Source organism: Oncorhynchus clarkii, chromosome 9 (genome assembly GCF_045791955.1).
Source record: "Oncorhynchus clarkii lewisi isolate Uvic-CL-2024 chromosome 9, UVic_Ocla_1.0, whole genome shotgun sequence".
Taxonomy (NCBI): Eukaryota; Metazoa; Chordata; class Actinopteri; order Salmoniformes; family Salmonidae; genus Oncorhynchus; species Oncorhynchus clarkii.
The window spans coordinates 50,785,238-50,806,038 of NC_092155.1; the positions used below are offsets into that span (position 1 = coordinate 50,785,238).

General features: G+C 43.1%; 1 protein-coding gene across 1 annotated transcript in view; it reads left to right on the forward strand.

Annotated features, from left to right (window-relative positions):
• Positions 1–19,967, forward strand: part of LOC139417281 (kelch domain-containing protein 8B-like) — a 109,203-nt gene extending 89,236 nt beyond the window's left edge. Inside the window, exons 4-5 of the mRNA XM_071166541.1 lie at positions 8,509–8,610; positions 19,771–19,967. Coding sequence (XP_071022642.1) covers positions 8,509–8,610; positions 19,771–19,967 — 299 coding nt within the window. The remainder of the gene's footprint in view (positions 1–8,508; positions 8,611–19,770) is intronic.
• Positions 19,968–20,801: the final 834 nt, after the last annotated feature.

Genomic DNA, 20,801 nt, shown 5'->3' on the forward strand with positions numbered 1-20,801 from the left:
AGCTTCTTCAGGCCAAGGCGAAGCTTAACTGATCGGCAGCGCTCCATCAGTGCCAGGAACTTCACATCGTGGTCGCGTTCTGCTTCTTCGTCTGTGTCACCACAGCCTACGATCAGGACATCATCGGCGATGGGTTCAATGCCCTTGAGCCCAGCCAGTAACTCGTGCTGCTTACGTTGGTATATCTCAGGCGCCACTGAGACACCAAACGGGAGCTTGAGCCAGCGTTTCTGACCCCAGGGGGTCCAGAAGGTAGTCATGAGGCTGCTTTCTTCATCCAGCTTGCATTGAAGGAATGCATCTCGGGCATCCACCAAGGTGAAAATCCTGGCCTTGGGATGCTTATAGAGGACATCCTCTAGTGTCGGCATGATGTAGTGGGATCGTTTCAGTGCTTGGTTCAGATGCTTTGGGTCGATGCAGACCCTCAGCTTCTCTGTTTTTTTTCACTATGACCATATTGCTGATCCAGTCAGTTGGTTCAGTCACAGATGTCATGTGGCCATCGGCCTCATACTTGTCCAGCTGGGCCTTCACAGCCACTTTCATTGCAATGGGCACATTGCGAGGAGCACACTGGACTGGAGTGATGCTCTCATCCACTTCAAAGTGTACCTCCCCAGGCACTGATTCAACGGGCATGTTGAATACATTGTCATATCTGCTGAGTAGTTGTTGTTTGGACAGGGGTCCATGCTGGACATGATCCACAATGTGCAGGTCATTTGGTACAGTGAACTGCATCAGTCCCAGGCGTTCGCATGTAGAGCCTGAGAGGAGAGGATGTTGGTTTTTACAATCTCAAACTCCAGCTTGTGTTTGCGTCCCCGAATAACACATTCGGTCTCAAAGGTGCCCATAGAGCTCATTAGCTCTCCTGAGTACAGCTTTAGTCTAGTATCGCTGGGCAATAGATGTGTGTCAGGTGCCAGATTGATTTTGTCTTTGTAGCTCATTACGTTGCATGTAGCACCAGAATCCAGTTGACGTTGTTGCTTGTTGTGTAATCGTAGTGTCACAAACCATTTCTTCCCTCTTGAGTGTACAGCTCCAATGGATTCATGCATGTAAATGTCACTTTCACTGTTCAGCTCTGAACATTGAGTGACATCATCAACACAGTGAATCTTGCCCTCACTCAGCCTTCTTTTGCTTTTGAGACACACTTTTGCAAAATGATTATTAGTTCCACAAGCTCTGCATGGTTTTCCGTAGGCAGGGCAGTGCTCTTTGCCACGTGTGTGTGTGTGTGTGTGTGTATTCCCACAGTATTTACATGCTACGGGGCTCTCTGTGTTCACCGTTCGTGGTGAATTGCTCTGCCTCGATTGGTTTATTCTGAATGTCTGCCTAGCAACAGCGTGAACAGTATCAACGTCGGTGCGTGGGGTTTCGATTTCCATTGCTCTCATTCTCATGTCAGTGACTTCAGCAGTGCGGCACATTTCAATGGCAGTTACTAATGTTAAGCCTCTCTCTCTCAGTAGACGCCGGCGTGTATCCTCATTTGCAATTCCCAGCACTGTTTTGTCACGAATCAATTCATCTTCAATCCCCCATATTCACAAGTGGCGGATTTCTCTCTCAAACGGGTTACAAAGTTGTGTACTGTCTCACCCTCTTCCTGTTTGCAGCTTCCGAAAACGAACCGCTCGTAAATTACGTTTCTGGCGGGTTTGAAGTAATTCTCCAATGCATCCAATATAGCCTTTGCATCACACTGTTGTCGTGCTGTGAGGGTGAGATTGTGCCAGTAGATATGCCTGCATTCGCTGCCCATTAAACTCCTCAGAGTTGCAGCTTGTACCTCGTTGGGTTTCTCATGTAGACCGGTCGCCAGCGCATAGTCCTCGAATTCATCCCTGAAGTTGTCCCAATTAGTATTCCAGTCCCCTGTGAGAACCATGGGATTTGGTGGCGGAATGTTCGCTGCCATAGCAATGGAATATGAGATTTCTTTGCCTTCAGTCATCGAAGTAGGTAGTGATGCTAGCTAGCCAGCTAACAACGAGTTGATCAGTGTTGTGAGGTGGAAACGGCGTGTGTTCGCATATGGAACGTAACTGCACCTATACTTTACTTAGCTACAAAACTAACAAACGTGTGTTTTCCGAGCCACTTCTGATACCATGTTTCAGTATGATATGTTGAATAAAGGAATAAAGACAGACACCAATGTCAGGTTCAATAGCCTTGTTTGTGCATTGTACAAACCCCTACAACTGGAGTCCGGGGAACAGTCCGGCTAGTCGATTACCTATCAACTAGACTCCGTAACAGCTGGCCCTGTCTCATTTAGCTGACGTTAACATTCACTCTGCAGCAATCACAATCAAAGCTGATCTTGGATCTGTTCATGTCATATTATAAACTATGATTTAAAAGGTAGAACTGCTCCTAGATCAGCACTTCTACTCTGAGATGCTTTGTGGCTACGGGCTCAGACCAGTCATTCTCTGGTTCCTTCTACATCTTCTCTCTTCATCTGTAGAGACGTGATGGATCCAACCAAGAGAAGGTCAAGGTTGTAGATAGAGGTCTGTCAACATCCTCCATTCTCCAGCACTCCACTAATAAAATACACTGAATAAAAATTATAAACGCAACATGCAACAATTTCAAAGATTTTACTGAGTTACAGTTCATATAAGCAAATCAGTCAATTGAAATAAATTCATTAGGCCTTAATCTATGGATTTCACATGACTGAGAATACAGATATGCATCTGTTGGTCACAGATACTGTAAAAAAAAAGGTAGGAGCGTGGATCAGATATCTAGTCAGTATCTGGTGTGACCACAATGTGCCTCATGCAGTGCAACACATCTCCTTCACATAGAGTTGATCAGGCTGTTGATTGTGGTCTGTGGAATGTTGTCCCAATTCTCTTCATTGGCTGTGCGAAGTTGCTGTATATTGGTGGAAACTGGAACACACTGTCGTACACGTCGATCCAGAGTGTCCCAAACATGCTCAATGGGTGACATGTCTGATGAGTAGAGTATGCAGGCCATGGAAGACATGGGACATTTTAAGAGTCCAGGAATTGTGTACAGGTCCTTGCAACTTGGGGCCGAACTGTAGGCGGGTCAAGACGCTGGGGAGTACGACAAGTATGCAGATGAGCTTCCTTGATACGGTTTCTGACAGTTTGTGCAGAAATTCTTTGGTTGTGCAAACCCACAGTTTCATCAGCTGTCCAAGTGGCTGGTCTCACATGATACCGCAGATGAAGAAGCCGGATGTAGAGGTTCTGGGCTGACGTGGTCTGCGGTTGCGAGGCCAATTTGGACGTACTGCCAAATTCTCTAAAACAACGTTGGAGGCAGCTTGTGGTTGAGAAATTAACTTTAAATTTTCTGGCAACAGCTCTGGTGGACATTCCTGCAGTCAGCATGCCATTTGCACGCTCCCTCAACTTGAGACATCTGTGGCATTGTGTTGTGTGACACAACTGCACATTTTAGAGTGGCCTTTTATTTTCCCCAGCACAAGGTGCACCTGTGTAATGATCATGCTGTTTAATCTGCTTGTTGATATGCCATACCTGTCAGGTGGATGGATTATCTTGGCAATGGAGAAATGCTCACTAACAGGGATGTAAACAAATTTGTGCACGAAATTTGAAATAAATACGTTTGTGTGTAAAGCTAGGGCACTTCTAGAAGTCTATCTCTCGTATTAAACTACCTATTTGTCTTAATTTTCGTCTGTAGAATCAGCCAGCGAGGCAGATTTGATATGGTTTCTCTGGGGCTCAGGGTATTGAACAGGGACTGTACAGTAGATTATGGGGTGTGTTTCACGGGCAGGAGGCCAGCTGTAAGTAAGCTTTCTGTGGGTTTTATTCCTACACTACCTCCCTAGCGCGTGTGTCTGTGCCTTATTTCACTATTCAGCCTAATGACAAAGCACTGCAGAATCAAACAGCAGGCCTCATTTCCAAATCTAATTGCCCGTATTAGAGTTGATCATGTCCACTGACAGACTTTGGGAGTGCAACCTAGTGTGTTTGGATATGTGTTTTCACCCCTGTTTATTTAGATATTATGCCCCGGCTGTCTCTGTAATAGTACTGTTCATACACAACTTGTTTCCTTTGTGCTGTATTCAACCACTGACACACTCTTTGTATTGTAAAAGCATGTTACGGCTGTGTCCAATGATGCCATCAAATACATTCACATTTTGTCAGTAACACCTCGCCGCTCTCTCACCACTCCACTGATGCCACCCCTCTTAGCCATCTCCTCCTCTCTTCTTCTGTCAAACAATTATCCTTCTCTTTACCTTTCATCTCACCTCAAACCCCATGAACTTGAATCCCTCTCCATGTCTCCCTGCCTGTCTCCCTGCCTGTCTCCCTGCCTGTCTCCCTGCCTGTCTCCCTGCCTGTCTGCCTGCAGTGTAAAGTGGAAGAGGGTGATTTCAGCCACACACATACAGTACATATGCTACACAGGCACACACATACAGTACATCTACTACACACATACAGTAGGAAGCTAAGCGTGGCAGCGTGTGAAAATGGCATGTGGAGTGGGTACAGTCCCTCTCGCCTCATGAGACCTGTGGATTATCGCATTGATCTTTGTAATTAATCTCAGAATGCAATTAATCAAACCTGAGACCCTGGCTGTGTTTGTGTGTGAGAGTGGACCTGATTAACAGGCTATATTTATCCATCAGGCGTATCGGAGGGAGGACCTGAGATTCAAACATGACTGCATAGATCGATGTGTATTTTTAATGAGGGCCTGGCTGTACTGTATGCCATCATGAATACACTCCTGTCAGTCAGTCGATGGAGCAGACAATCTGGAGAATGGATGGCACAAAGGAGACCAACGTGGACCTCAATGCCATATCGCCCACCGTATGTCACAAAGTACTGTTCTGCTCAGTAATAAGCTTCATTTTCACATCTCGAACAAGATAGGGATCCTTTTCCCATAATTCCTCTGACAGCACATTCTGCTCCTCCAGAGACTCAGTGAATGGAACCACATGGAGGGATTGCATTTACTAGGCTATATATTTTCCTTTCCACTCCCGGCCGCTTGATGTCATTGGAAATGTAGTGGAGAGGAATATTGCATCCTCCCGTTGGGGAGATGTCAGAGTATGTGGCAGGAGATGCTGCGGTGGGTAAGAGAGAGAGAGGTAGGCTGTGGGTTATTGAGCGAGGTGATTGGAGTCAGAAGTGGTAGTGTGTGAAAGAGAGAGAGGATTGATTCTGGGCTTTAAATAAACACACGGCTTCTATATTCCAGCTGGGGCACTGTTCTCTGCCTAACTCACCTGTCAGTCAACACACTGTGTGTGTGTTTGTATATACAGTGGTGCAAAAAAGTATTTAGTCAGCCACCAATTGTGCAAGTTCTCCCACTTAAAAAGATGAGAGGCCTGTAATTTTCATCATAGGTACACTTCAACTATGACAGACAAAATGAAGAAAAAAAATCCAGAAAATCACATTGTAGGATTTTTTTAATGAATTTATTTGCAAATTATGATGGGAAACTTTTATTATTGACCAAATACTTATTTTCCACCATAATTTGCAAATAAATTCATTAAATATCCTACAATGTGATTTTCTGGATTTTCTTCTAATTTTGTCTGTCATAGTTGAAGTGTAGCTATGATGAAAATTACAGGCCTCTCTCATCTTTTTAAGTGGGAGAACTTGCACAATTGGTGGCTGACTAAATACTTTTTTGCCCCAATGTACATATATATTTAAATATAAATAAATAAAGGCAACAACACACCAGAAACAAAGTCTCAGGGCTTAAGATTGTCAAACCAACAAGGAGCCTGTACTTGATTGAATTAGAACCGCAAACCATCAATGTGTGTCAGTAAGTTTTAAACAGAGACCGAGTCCACTGGCAGATAGTTCCAGTATGTCCTTGGCCAGCCTCTGTGCTGTAGCTATCATCCTATACATCATAACAGTAGAGGAGCAGTAGAGCGGCAGACAGATCTTCTAAGAGAGCCCTGGGCACAGAAACACTGTGTGGGAGAAGAAATGGCCATGGCAATTTATCTGCAGATAGCAGGGGAAGTTGTGCCTGCTTCCTAAACTGCCTCACTTTTTTCCCTCTGTCTATTTTTACATGTTATCTTGCCTCCATTTGCCTGTGCTGAAAAACCAATCTGTTCCAATAAGCTTATCTGTTACTGAGGCTCTGGCCCCTCTGCTTCTCCCCCTCTGGGGCGGAAATTGCTCTGGCCACTCTGTGACTGCCCTCTTCCATTAGACTGTACAGCCTGCTGTGTGTGTGTGTGTGCGTGCGTGCGTGCGTGCGCGCGCGCGCACTAGAGACGTGATGGATCCAACCAAGAGAAGGTGAAGGTTGTAGATAGAGGTGTGCACTACCGGTCAAAAGTTTATTTTCAGTTTCATCTCAAGGTTTCAGTTTCATGTCTTCACTACTATTCTACAATGTAGAAAATAGTCAAAATAAAGAAAAACCCTAGAATGAGTAGGTGTTCTAAAGCTTTTGACCGGTAGTGTGCATATATATGTGTGTGTGCGTTTGTGTGTTCGTGCGTGTGTCTCTCTGCATGTGGCAATTTCTACCTCCCTAAAAAAACACTGAGTGTAACATAACATTAGGAACACCTGCCCTTTCCATGACATAGACAGGCGTCCACATACTTTTGCTGATGTATTGTAGACTGACCAGGTGAATCCAGGTGAAGCTAAGATCTCTTATTGATGCCACTTGTTAAATCCACTTCAATCAGTGTAGATGAAGGGGAGGAAAGAGGTTAAAGAAGGATTTTAAAGACTTGAGACATGGATTGTGTATGTGTGCCATTCAGAGGGTGAATGGGAAAGACAAAAGATTTAAGTGCCTTTGAACAGGGTACAGGGTATGTAGGTAGTAGGTGCCAGGCGCACCGGTTTGACTGTGTCAAGAACTGCAACGCTGCTGGGTTTTTCAAGCTCAGCAGTTTACCGTGTGTATCAAGAATGGTCCACCACATAAAGGACATCCATCCAACTTGACACAAATGTGGGAAGCGTTGGAGTCAACATGAGCCAGCATCCCGGTGGAATGTTTGACACATTGTCGAGTCCATGCCCTGACGAACTGAGGCTGTTCTGAGGGCAACGGGGTGCAACTCAATATTAGGAAGGTGTACACTCAATGCATATTTCTCCTTCTCTCTTCCTCCCTCATCAACACGACCCATGTTCTCTCTTGTTATCTACCTCCTCCCTTATTCCTACCCTCCTTGCTCCCTACCTTAGTATCATCCTTTATTGACCTAGTTGTTTTTGTTGGCTACTCCTCCAAGTGCTGAAGGCTCATTAAGAGTGTTCAATTTGTTTTGGAGAACGCAAATTCGCAACAACAGTGTCTGTTCTAAGCTCACAGGGTGTGCTTTGGAGCAATGGCTTTAGAGGGAAAGAATCTGAACTGTACATTCTGGAATATAATAAATAATAACATTAGTGACACATTTTCTTTCGATCTATTATTCCAAATCCGGTGTTGTTTAATTATATCGCTTTTTTTTATGACAGTTATGATTGGGCTGCATACACTCTGGTAACAGTCATTTGAGTTGTCTGGACCTTGGAGTGTTCTGGTCTCTCACATACAGAGAGCTTGATTTGTCACATAGAGAGGGTGTTGGGTTTTCTCTTTGCCTCCTATTGTGAGCTGCTGAGCTATCAGGGAAAGTTCAGGAGTTGCCTGAGGTCACAGACTTTGCTGCTGTGACTAAACCACTGAAGTAAATGGTGTCTCATCCACCTGAACAGTGCTGTCCTCTCCCTGACTGGACAGACCTGGCACGGAGAGAAGATGGAGCGCTTGAAGTCAGGCTTTTAGTCGGCAGTGCAGGAGAGAGGAGGAAAAGGGGAGGGTGGAGAGGGAATGAGGGTACGCTGTCCCAAATTTAGAAAATGTAATCTGCTGTGGGGCAGACATGTCGCCAGACATAGCCAGAGCAGAGTGCACCTGGGATGGCCTCTTTGCGCTGAGTGATTCATGGAGCTCCCTCAGGCTTAGCATAGGCAGCCTCCCTATCTATAGTATCGTTTGTCTTCATCTACATTATCTACCTGAAAGAGAGGGAGAGATCAGAGAGGGGGAGATAAAATGGGGCAGAGTGAGAAATGGAGCGAACGAGGATAGAGAGAGAGGAAAGATTTTGGGGCAAATAGAGAGAGAGGGTATGGCATATTAAGTGAGTGTCAGGGAATGATGGAAACACTGAGGTGGTGAGTAAGACCCAGGCAGAGTAGAGGGCAAGGAGAGGGGGTTCGAGAGGAGAGAAAGACATAAAACAGATATAGATTTAGAGTAGCGGTGCTGTTTTCCCCCACACTGTAAATAGGTCAACCATCTGCGTTGTAATAGATATGTATGTTGGATACATGTAGTTAATGATGCTTGGAAAGGGATTTTGGAATATTTATGTCAAACAGTGTTTGATGTTAGTCTCCTCTCTGACATTTGACCTCTGACCCCTGTGTGTTGCAGGTATCTGGATGAAACCAACCCGAACCTCCAGGATGAGGGTTAAGAGAGCAGACTTTGTGGCCGGATGTCTCGGTGGAAGGGTCATCGTTGCTGGTGGACTAGGTGAGCACTTTACTGCCCAAATAGATGCTTGGGTTGCAAAATACCCCAGAACCAATAAACTACTTGACCCTGACAAATAACACCACTTACAGCACTAACAACAAGGTCAGGTCCTAACACTAAAACAACCTCAAGGTCTAGTTCATGTGAACAAACAAAACACCTGCGCATTAATCTTAGTAACACAGTGTGACAGTCACACCATGAGAAGTAATCATGTTAATTTAGGCAAATGAAGTTCCCATTGCTTTCTAATTTTCCCCTTGATTGAATTGCATCATAAATATACTGTGAAAAAAAACAATGAATCATGTTTAGAATGAGTAATCAGAGGGTTAGGGTTTCCTCCACTGCGTGATTGTAAGCAGTTTACAGTTATAGCCGTGGCTCAGTAGGATATAGAGCAGAGTTTACCTCATAATGAGACAGTGTGGGAATTCATTCTATTCTCTGTCTTTGTACACATTCTGTGTAATTTGGTTAATTTATTTGTTCATTTGGGTCTCCATGTCACAGTTTAAGGAGACAATGAAGCGAGCTTAGAATCTGTCAAAAGAACTGCTCCCACTGTCTCTGTGCAAGAGGTAGAGAGGGAGGGACATTGAGTTTGAGTGAGAGATGTAGAGAAAGGAAAGACACAGGGAAGAGAGGATGCAGAGGGAGAGAATACAGTTTGAGGGGGGGGGGGGGGGGGCTGGTACAGAGAGACGTGAGGAGAGAAAGAATTAGGAAATGTTACACTCAGAAATGTCAACAGTCTGGGCATGATCATTTTAATCCAAGAAGGATCTTTTTGGATTCTGATTCACATATGTTATATGGCATATTTCCCTTTCCTCTGACTGTTGTCAAAAGCTGGTAAATGAGGGATCTGCTCTTAGTTTAACAGCCAGCTGGGAGAATTGTCTCTGTCTTTTTCTTTTGAGGCTGGATGAAGCACCTATTTATTATTCATAGTGTTGGATGTGTGGAAGCCAAAGGGCTGCTTTTCAGGGTGACATCAGATTGCCATTGAAAAGCTGGAGCCTCCTCCTCCAACTCTGTATTCTCTCTTCATCTGTCTCCCAAACAATTCTGAGTATCTTCACTTTTTCTCTCAAATGTTTTAATTTCTCTCTTGACCTCCCCTCACTGTCACTCTCTCCCCTTATCACATATAGAAGACACATTGATATATGTATGAATAGAGAATATTTGAATTAACTTTGAAGAGATGGCTGTGTGAAGGTGGATGATATGCAATTATGTGCACAGCCCAATAGAATGTCACTCGTGTGTACACACACACACATCCTAACAAATCCTAAGAGGTCTAATGATTTAAATGTCTTTTGGTCATTTCAGGGATTTGCTTATTTCAGGCGTGATATTTAGTCACCAAAGCTTAACCCTCTTTAGCTGCTTTTAGGTCGGTGACCTCACATTTCTTTGTGCCGTTGTCCAGTTCTGTCCTAAAATCTATTGCAGGCAAGTGGTCCTAATGTGCCTAATCCCCTTCTGCTAGAACCCCCATGCTGCTGAGGCCAATCCAAATAGGGTGGTAGGTAGCCTAGCGATGAAGAGTGTTGGGCCAGCAACTGAAAGGTTGCTGGTTTGAATCCCTGAGCCGACTAGGTGAAAAATCTGTCGATATGCCCTTGAGCAAGGCACTTAACCCTAATTGCTCCTGTAAGTCACTGGATAAAAGTGTCTGCTAAAAGACTAAAATGAAAACTTTTTTCAAAATGATCTTGGTCCATTTGACACAGAACAGAATATGTGGTCAAATCCAATTTAGTAAAAACATCCCCCTTGGGGAAACAAACATCTAGTAGCAGAGTGGGGGAGATGTAGGTTAGGTGTTAGGAAATCAAAGGTGTGACAGGAAGCTTTGAGCCCCGAGAAGAGCGGAGGAGCGGTCCTTCCCGTACAGCGCTATGGCGGAGTGTGTTCCTGTGAAGATAAAAAAGGAGCAGGTCTGAGCAGTACTCTGATTACCATGAAAAGACGATTCAGCTCGGGCACTTTGTTCTCCCCAGAAATTATGAGAACAACAGTAGCCTAACCCCCACCGACCAGTCCATATCATCTGTAGCTCATCGAGTGTCTCCATGGAAACCAGAAAAACTTGGCAGCAGCTGGTGGCGTATAATGACACGGATAGGAGCCCAAATCCTGAGGCTTGAGGAGAGAACTCACTTTGACTGACCCTCCTAAAGATATGAGATATTGCTGTGTGTGTGGTGGAGGGAGAATAAGATGTGTGATTGTGGAGGATGTACACTAAGTGTAACAAACATTGAGAACAACTGCTTTTTCCATGACATAGACTGAACAGGTGAAAGCTATGATCCCTTATTAATGTCACCAGTTGAAAAAGTAGGTGGATGAAAATATTAATTGATTGGTTGGCTGATAGGATAAGATACACTTGAACATGTGAAAGTTGTGAACGGTTCAAGAATTACAGTAATTGTTGGTTGTTATTATATGGTAATTTATGCACATTTAAGTAGCTACAGTGGCAAGAAAAAGTATGTGAACCCTTTGTAAATACCTGGATTTCTGCATAAATGGGTCATAATCTTTCTTCATCTAGGACACAACAATGGACAAACACAGTCTGCTTAAACTAATAACACACAAACAATTATACGTTTCATGTTTTTATTGAACACGTTGTGTAAACATTCATAGTGCAGGGTGGGAAAAGTTTGTGAACCCTTGGATTTAATAACTGGTTGACCCTCCTTTGGCAGCAATAACCTCAACCAAACGCTTTCTGTAGTTGCGGATCAGACCTGCACAACGGTCAGGAGGAATTTTGGACCATTCCTCTTTATAGAACTGTTTCAGTTCAGCAAAATTCTTGGTCTCTGGTGTGAACTGCACTGTTGAGGTCATGCCATAGCATCTCAATCGGGTTGAGGTCAGGACTCTGACTGGGCCATTCCGGAAGGCATATTTTCTTCTGTTGAAGCCAATCTGTTTTTAATTTACTTCTGTGTTTTGGGTCATTGTCCTGTTGCATCACCCAACATCTGAGCTTCAATTGGCGGACAGATAGCCTGACATTCTCCTGCAAAATGTCTTGATAAACTTGGGAATTCATTTTTCTGATGATAGAGAGCTCTTCAGGCCCTGAGGCAGCAAAGCAGCCCCAAACCATGATACTCTCTCCACCATACTTTGCAGTTGGGATGAGGTTTTGATGTTGGTGTGCTGTGCTGTGCCTTTTTCTTCTCCACACATGGTGTTGTATGTTCCTTTCAACTGTAGTTTCATCTGTCCACAGAATATTTTGCCAGATGCGCTGTGGAACATCCAGTTGCACTTTTGCAAACTTTAGATGTGGAGCAATGTTTTTTTTGGACAGCAGTGGTCTCTTCCGTGTTGTCCTCCCATGAACACCATTCTTATTTAGTGTTTTACGTATCGTAGACTCATCAACAGAGATGTTAGCATGTTCCAGAGATTTCTGTAAGTCTTTAGCTGACAATCTAGCCTCACTCTAACCTCATTGAGCATTCTGCTCTTGCAGTCTTCTTTGCAGGACGGCCACTCCTAGGGGGATTAGCGACAGTGCTGAACTTTCTCCATTTATAGACAGTTTGTCTTACCGTGGACTGATGAACATCAAGGGTTTTAGAGATACTTTTGTGGCCCTTTCCAGCTTTATGCAAATCAACAATTCTTAATATTTTGTTCAAGGCATGTTCACGTCAGGCAATGTTTCTTGTGAATAACAAACTCAAATGTTGTGTTTTTTTATAGGGCAAGGCAGCTCTAACCAACATCTCCAATCTGGTCTCATTGATTGGACTCCAGGTTAGCTGACTCCTGACTCCAATTTGCTTTTGGAGAAGTCATTAGCCTAGAGGTTCACATACTTTCCCAACCTACACTGTGAATGTTTAAATGATGCATTCAATATAATATAGAAAAATACAATAATTTGTGTGTTATTAGTTTAAGCACACTATGCTTGTCTATTGTTGTGATGTAGATGAAGATCAGATCAAATTTGATGACCAATTTAGCAGAAAGGGTTCACATACTTTTTCTTGCCACTCTATAATGTACATTTCAGACCAGAGCTAGTGCGAACCCGAGCTAATTAACTACGCCCAGGACCAGAGCTGGACTAGAGCTAGTGCAGACCAGATCAGTAGTTGTGGTAAGTAGTTGTGTTGCAGGTTCTTTGGGCCCTACATACGGATGTGGTCAGTATTTGTGCTGTTGTGGTCCCAAGTTGTGTGATTCAATAGTTATGTGGTCAGTAGTTTTGGTCAGTAGTTTTGGTCAGTAGTTTTGGTCAGTAGTTTTGTGGTTTGATCAGTAGTTTTGGTAAGTACTTGTGTGGTTCAGTAGTTGTGGTTAGTAGTTGTGTGGTCAGTAGCTGTAGTCAGTAGTTGTGTGGTTGTGGTCATTCGTTTTGTGGTTCAGTAGATGTTTGGTCAGTAGTTGTGGTCAGTAGTTTTGGTAGGTCGGTGTTTAGTTCAGTTGTTGTGGTCAGTAGTTGTGTGGTTGAGGTCAGTAGTTGTGGTCGGTCTTTGTGTTCAGTGTCTAAACCACAATAGTTGCGTGTGAGAACTGAAATAAGTGTGATGAGAAGTGATCGGGCGAAATAGGAAGTAAGTGAAGGGAGACCTTTTCGCTCGATCCAATTAGAGCAGCAGGATCAACGTACAGTCCACCCTTCTCTTTACAGACAGGCAAAATAGCCAGTTTAGTTATTTAGAGCACGGTCCACGATCCTGAGAAGGCCAGTATTAGAAATCTTCCCTGTATTGTTCCAGGTCGTCCAGACCTGGGAAGCATTAGAAATCTTCTCTGTATCGTTCCAGGTCATGCCATAATGTAGTTATTTTGGTAGATAACTCTCCTTATTAACTGAAATTGTATTTTTTCAAAGCCATTTTATCTGTCGCGCAAGCTGTTCGGTTCGAAATAGATTCGCAAATCATGTAGCTATGGCAGGCCTGCTCACTCCATGGCTAAAGCCAGTGTGAAAAACATGCTAACAAACGTGTGTGCTATGAAGCTAAATCAATACTGCACTCTGACCCAGAACTCTTCTTTGCTAGATTCATTATAGCGTTGTTATGACTGTCCATGAGAATCCAAATTGGTCAGATCAGGTTTGCAATGAATAACTTCAATCAGACCCCCTCTCACCCGTAGAGGGGGAAGGAAAGAACTAGTAGGGATTAACAAATCACTTCCTGTTGTAAATCAAGGGAGAAGATCCAGGCCTGCGCTCTCCAGATTCACCAAAGGAATGTGCTTTGTCTCAACAGACCTTTTTCCCGCTGAAACTCTAACACGTTCAAAAGCATATACTGGAACAATATTTATAGTATAGAACGTGGGGAATGGTCAGAGGTGATCTATAGAACACTAACGTTATTTGTGACCCGTTTCAGGAAACGGCGTATGTCGTGGGTCACGACTTCACAGGAGAGATTTATTTTAAATCTAAATGTGTTTTTTTGCCATGTGCCTTAATAACGAACTTTTATGCCATCTGTAAATACAAATAAAAGTGTTAAATTACAAGCCTAGTTGGTTTAGCCACAGTTAAAGCCAGCACCCTTCCCGTTAGCCATGATTGGCTGAGATAATGAGTGGCCTGGATATGCTGAGAGAAGAGTTTGGATTGGTCTGCCATATAGCATGCTTCTGTCTATTTGAGCTGGTCAGTATGTGTAGGTAATCCTGTCTAACACAGCTTTTTTAATGTATCGTGTAGTAAAACTGCATAAGTGTTGCGCTCCACTTTCTGCAGGAATGAGTTTTGAAATCAGTGGAATTTGAGTGTGGTAGCTAAGGAGATGGAAAAAACACGTCTCCGGATTACATCTTCAAACTAAGGGCAACCATGGCATCCGATAGGAGACGCATCCATCCATGATGTATATGGGTAAGATAGTCTAGCAAGCTACATTTTCAGATATTACACGTTTTTAATTTAGAAATTCAGTCTTTTCCTTTCAAGTTAAAGTGTACTGTTAGCTAGCTAGCTAACGTTAACTTGCTGGCTCGCTAGCTAACGTTACATGTTTGATCTTATTATTCGTATCTCAGAGCCATTTTCTTGGCTAGCTATAGCCTAATGTTAGCTAGCTAACATTGAACCTGGTTGGATAGCAGATTCATGCAGGGTAGTAACAGTTGGGATTATGGTTTATTGTCTACCTAGCTAGCGTTGTGAGCGCACATCGGCCAGTGTGTGCTCTGAGAGCGAAAAGCTCTGAATTTACAAATGGACAATCTGACAGCACAGTTGCAGAAACCAACGCTCTGGGTAAGAAAACAGCCTAACCAGCTTTGCTAGGGCGAGTAATGTTCAGCTGTTCTCTCATTTGTGTTTGGAAGTAGCTAGCAAGTTAACTTGGGTGCTTGATTGCTATTGTTAGTACAGAATGCTCGGATGGTTCTTCCCTCAGCATGTTGCACCTGGCCATCTTCTACATTCTCCTCAGGTAGGGCCTCCTCAGGTAGCTTGTCTCCTTGTCTCCAAGTTACACAGAACCGGCACTGCAATAATGATTGTCAGTGTAGTGTCCATCTTCGTGCAGAGCCCCTCCTTTAGGTAAGGGAATCATTATTTTTTTCACACTCCAAAAACTCACTGAGACCTCTTGCCAGGATATGAGAGGTGTTGTATGCTTTCTCTTCTGTGTCTGTGGGTTTAAAAGGGGGGGTCATAAGGTACCCACTACAGGCATATCCATTGTCACCAAGACAATGATATTGATATTTGTCACCTACTAGGCCCCTTGTTCCAGCATTGCACACAGACGACTATTGTCCAAAAGATTCTGCTGTCATGGGTGGATCCTGGCCATCTAGCTACAATGTTGGTGAGCTGACCTTTGTCATAACAGACAGCCTGCACGTTGATGGAGTGGTAACCTTTCCGATTATGGAATAGTTCTCCATTCCAGGGTTGGGATTAGGAATGTGTGCATAGTCTATTGCCCCTAGTACACCTTGGAATCTAGCTCTCCTGTAAAATCCAGCTGCTGTTTCCTCTGTAGGCTTGAACCTTATGTACTGATTCTTCAGACTGGCAATAGCACTGGACACTGACTAAAATCCTGCAGACGGTTGACTTGTGGAGTCCAGAAAGGTTCCCATCCACCATCTGGAAACATCCAGTTGCGTAGAACCATTGAGCAATATGCTTAAAATGAATCTAGGTTTAAAGTGAAAACTAAATTTAGATGAGAGGAAGGATTTACTTTAACTAGGAATAATTTAAAACTAGGTTTAAAATTTGGTCCAACAAGATTAATAGATAAACTTTGATTTAACCCAGTTTAAGAGTTAATTCATCTTGGTGCAACCCACCCTTAGAGTTTAATTCGGGAGATGGTAACTCTTTAAAGAACCGCTCTCGTGGTGCCCCAGATCCTAATTAGTTAATTGTTACATTATTAATATAATTGTCACAATTAAACATTGTTATTTCTCTAATTAACTGTCTTCAGATTAATGTTAAAGTCAAATCACGACAGTGTTGTTAAACAAAGCAAGGAAAGGGAACTTAGCTGCGATTACAGCTGTAAGTCGCTTGGGGTATGTCTCTATCAGTTTTGCACATCGAGAGACTGACATTTTTTCCCATTCCTCCTTGCAAAACAGCTCGAGCTCAGTGAGGTTGGATGGAGAGCATTTGTGAACAGCAGTTTTCAGTTCTTTCCACAGATTCTCGATTGGATTCAGGTCTGGACTTTGACTTGGCCATTCTAACACCTGGATGTGTTTATTTTTGAACCATTCCATTGTAGATTTTGCTTTATGTTTTGGATCATTGTCTTGTTGGAAGACAAATCTCCGTCCCAGTCTCAGGTCTTTTGCAGACTCCATCAGGTTTTCTTCCAGAATGGTCCTGTATTTGGCTCCATCCATCTTCCCATCAATTTTAACCATCTTCCCTGTCCCTGCTGAAGAAAAGCAGGCCCAAACCATGATGCTGCCACCACCATGTTTGACAGTGGGGATGGTGTGTTGCTTTTACGCCAAACATAACGTTTTGCATTGTTGCCAAAAAGTTCAATTTTGGTTTCATCTGACCAGAGCACCTTCTTCCACGTTTGGTGTGTCTCCCAGGTGGCTTGTGGCAAACTTTAACCGACACTTTTTATGGATATCTTTAAGAAATGTCTTTCTTCTTGCCACTCTTCCATAAAGGCCAGATTTGTGCAATATACGACTGATTGTTGTCCTATGGACAGTCTCCCACCTCAGCTGTAGATCTCTGCAGTTCATCCAGAGTGATCATGGGCCTCTTGGCTGCATCTCTGATCAGTCTTCTCCTTGTATGAGCTGAAAGTTTAGAGGGACGGCCAGGTCTTGGTACAGTCACTTGCACAGTGCTCCTTGGGATGTTTAAAGCTTGGGAAATCTTTTTGTATCCAAATCCGGCTTTAAACTTCTTCACAACAGTATCTCGGACCTGCCTGGTGTGTTCGTTGTTCTTCATGATGCTCTCTGTGCTTTTAACGGACCTCTGAGACTATCACAGTGCAGGTGCATTTATACGGAGACTTGATTACACACAGGTGGATTGTATTTATCATCATTAGTCATTTAGGTCAACATTGGATCATTCAGAGATCCTCACTGAACTTCTGGAGAGAGTTTGCTGCACTGAAAGTAAAGGGGCTGAATAATTTTGCACGCCCAATTTTTCCGTTTTTGATTTGTTAAAAAAGTTTGAAATATCCAATAAATGTCGTTCCACTTCATGATTGTGTCCCACTTGTTGTTGATTCTTCACAAAAAAATACAGTTTTATATCTTTATGTTTGAAGCCTGAAATGTGGCAAAAGGTCGCAAAGTTCAAGGGGGCCGAATACTTTCGCAAGGCACTGTAGCTGGCAGATGGCTTAGCATTAGCTCATCATAATCAGTACAACCTTAAAAAAAAACATCATTACAATCTATGCAAGAATTAGAATGCATGATATGTCACCAGAACTTGAAAACGTGAATAAAACAGTGAATACACAATGCTCCATACATACATACGATATGCTACAGTAGAAACGACCACACGGTTTACAGAAAATAAGGGACTGATTGGAATGCACACATGTCCAAAGTTATCATTTGTAAGGAAAACAACAATGAAGGCAATGCGAGCGCCAGACAGAAAATGTGCCTCAGTTCGTGCTAGACTGCGCAAATGTCTGCATACTTGATCTGGGGAAACACTGGAGATGTGCTTGTCTGGTTCAATCAAGCCTCAAGTTGTCCTCAACAGTGAAATGGTCTACTTCTATGTGAATTAATTAGGAGGCGGAACACACATGGTGAAAAGGTTAATGAAAGCAGTTGATGGGTTACAGCTCTACCTCTTGATTGGTAGAAGCTATTCCTGTTCTGTTTTCAGATTTGAAAATTAGAGGAAGATTTCATATGCTCTAAGTTTTTGTCTGACTTGTTGAGGATAGTGGTCAAAATGGCAGTTGTTTTTAAAAGGTTACAGAAAATGTTGTTGATGCGGTTACTAAACCAGCTGTAACATTGGATCAGTAACAGATCATTCTGAGGTCCTGAGGCCCATTGTTGTGTTGAATAGAATATGAAGTAATTAAACACTATCTATATACAGGGTCAAGTTCCAGTACCATATTTACCATGTGCAGGGATACTGGAGTGATAGAGGTAGATATGTAAGGTGACTAGGCATCAGGATATATGATAAATGGAGTAGCAGCAGCGTATATGATGATTGTATGTGAGTGGGTGTGTGTTTAGTCAGTATAAATGTATGTGCATATTACTGCGTGTGTGTGAGAGCAAATGATGTTTGAATATTGATGTCCATCAATACTTCCAACCAAATTTACTGAGCATGAGCAATTTTGACAAAAACAATGGCGATGTTGCCCTAAGAGTCACAAATATTTACAGCTGTAATTGCTGCCAAAGGTGCTTCCACTAAATATTAACTCTTGGGGTGTGAAGACATATTGTTTTTAATTCTTTATTCATTTAGAAAATGTTATGTACTTTTTCTTTCACTTTGATAGTGGAGAAGGCTGTAGAGATCTGTTGGGGGAAATTCTAATGTAATCCCATTTTAGATGACATTTTAATGCATCGAAATGTGACAACTGTTCAAGGGGTGTGTAGACTTTCACTAGGCACTGTATGTGCTTTGTTTTTTAGTTAAGTTCAAGTTTTAATTTGCTTCTTACAATCTCTCCTAGTGCATTTACATGTTTTTTTTACAGACTACAGTCTACTCCCCCAGCCATCTGGATGGATGCAACATGCTGCATAATTCCACCTGTGGCTCAGACTGAGAGGCAGATCCCATTGCTAAACTAGACAGACGTACCCCCCCCTCCAGTTCAAGACGACAACACAGCTATCTCGCGGGGCCCTAGTCTTAGACACGTTTTTCTTATCATCAATTTCTGTCTTATCATTGAGTATATAACCTTACTGGAGGGTGGAATTAAAAATGCCTTTATTTAGAATAGCACTTACATGCCTATTTCTCTTTTAGTTTTTGTGTGTAATCCCGTAAGTGTGTTTTTGTGTGTGCTCATGTGTGACAGAGTAAAATAGGTTGAGTGTGTTTCACATTGTTCAACAGTAGGTAGTAGGGTTGTGTTAGTTTGATCATGTGTGTATGTCAGAGGACCAAGCTCTACATGTTAGACTTCCTTCCATGTATCCCATTCCAGCCATTACAATGAAACTGTCCTCCTATAGCTTCTTCTCTGGTGTGTGTGTGTGTGTGAGAGGGAGAGAGTGATGAACAGGTCTGCCTGTCTCCTGTGGTGTGTGTGCGTCAATGTGACATTTGGGGGGGGGGGGGAGAGGGTGCAGCAGTCCCGGCCCCAGACAGGTCAGAGTGATGGAGTAGCTTGGAGGCACACTAATGATGTGGCTGTGAGGGGGATACACACCGGACATGCCTTTGTGCTCCTCTATTACGCCAGGCACTGACTAACACAGAGCCATTTGTGAAGCTTCAATCCTGTGTTCTACTGCTCTCTCTATAATGTTAGCTCAACTGTAAAATATTGACGGTCACATTTTCATGTTAAGGGAATAGCTGTTATTTTTCAGGGAAGATCCATCTGTGTCCTTATTTTAGGGGGCAAACAATTTGTAAATTGGTGTTCATGATCTCATCGGTGTGTGTGTGTCCAGGTAACCAGCCGTCACCCCTGTCGTCGGTTGAGAGCTACAATCCTGTGAAGCGGAGTTGGGAGTACGCTGCCCCCATGCCCAGTCCCCGCTGCTCCTGTTCACCCCTGCAGACCCCCAACATGCTGTTTCTCATCGGGGGCGTGGCCCAGGGACCCAGCAACGCCGTGGAGGCTCTTTGTCTCAGAGAGACTGTGTGACACACACGCACACAGAGACAGACAAAGGACTCAATGCAAGCAAATTCAATGTGTGCAGGTGATGGACACTCATACAGACTTTGTTTTTGCCTTTGAACCTTGCAGTTGGTGGGCAGGATCAAGTACAGTGACCCTGACACCTGTTTCTTTCAATGGAGAAACAAATACATTTCTACATCTTAGAGTCATAAGAGGAGTCAAATAAATAAGCAAAAAACAACACCACAGACGCATAGACACACTACACAAAAGACGCCTTTGAACAGTACAGCATTTTTCTGGAAAAAAGCAGGGTACTTTTCTGGAAACTAAAGGAACTACGGGCCATATCTGTTTCACTACAACAGTCAGGCTGCATTGGCTTGTTAAAACACTTTTCTATCACCTTTAAAAAAGCAGAGAGTTTAGGATATAACATTGGGGTATTTGTCTGTTTTGGTACCTTCACAGCCAGGTGTGTGTGAATATAGCACAGCTATACACATGATGTTCAAATCCCACACACCATGAATACCACCTCTAGAATGGCCAGGCCAATCCCTGTACTGTAGCATCCAGAGATAAGAGTGCTTTGGCATTAAGCAACATTTCCCTTTTTAAGAGAAAAATATACGTATATATTTTACCTCAAGAGCTTTGCAATGAACGACATATGAACTGAAGGCAGGACAAAGTGCATGCTCAGAAAGTGTGTTTATTTCAGATAATCCTTAGGTGGCGTCGTAAAAAGAGAGCAATGGAAAGAGAGAAATTGGGAAGTGTGTTTTTAAATAGAAAATCGTAAATGGAAACTTCACCACTAGACAATATTTGGGGAGTTTTTCCAGTTCCCTG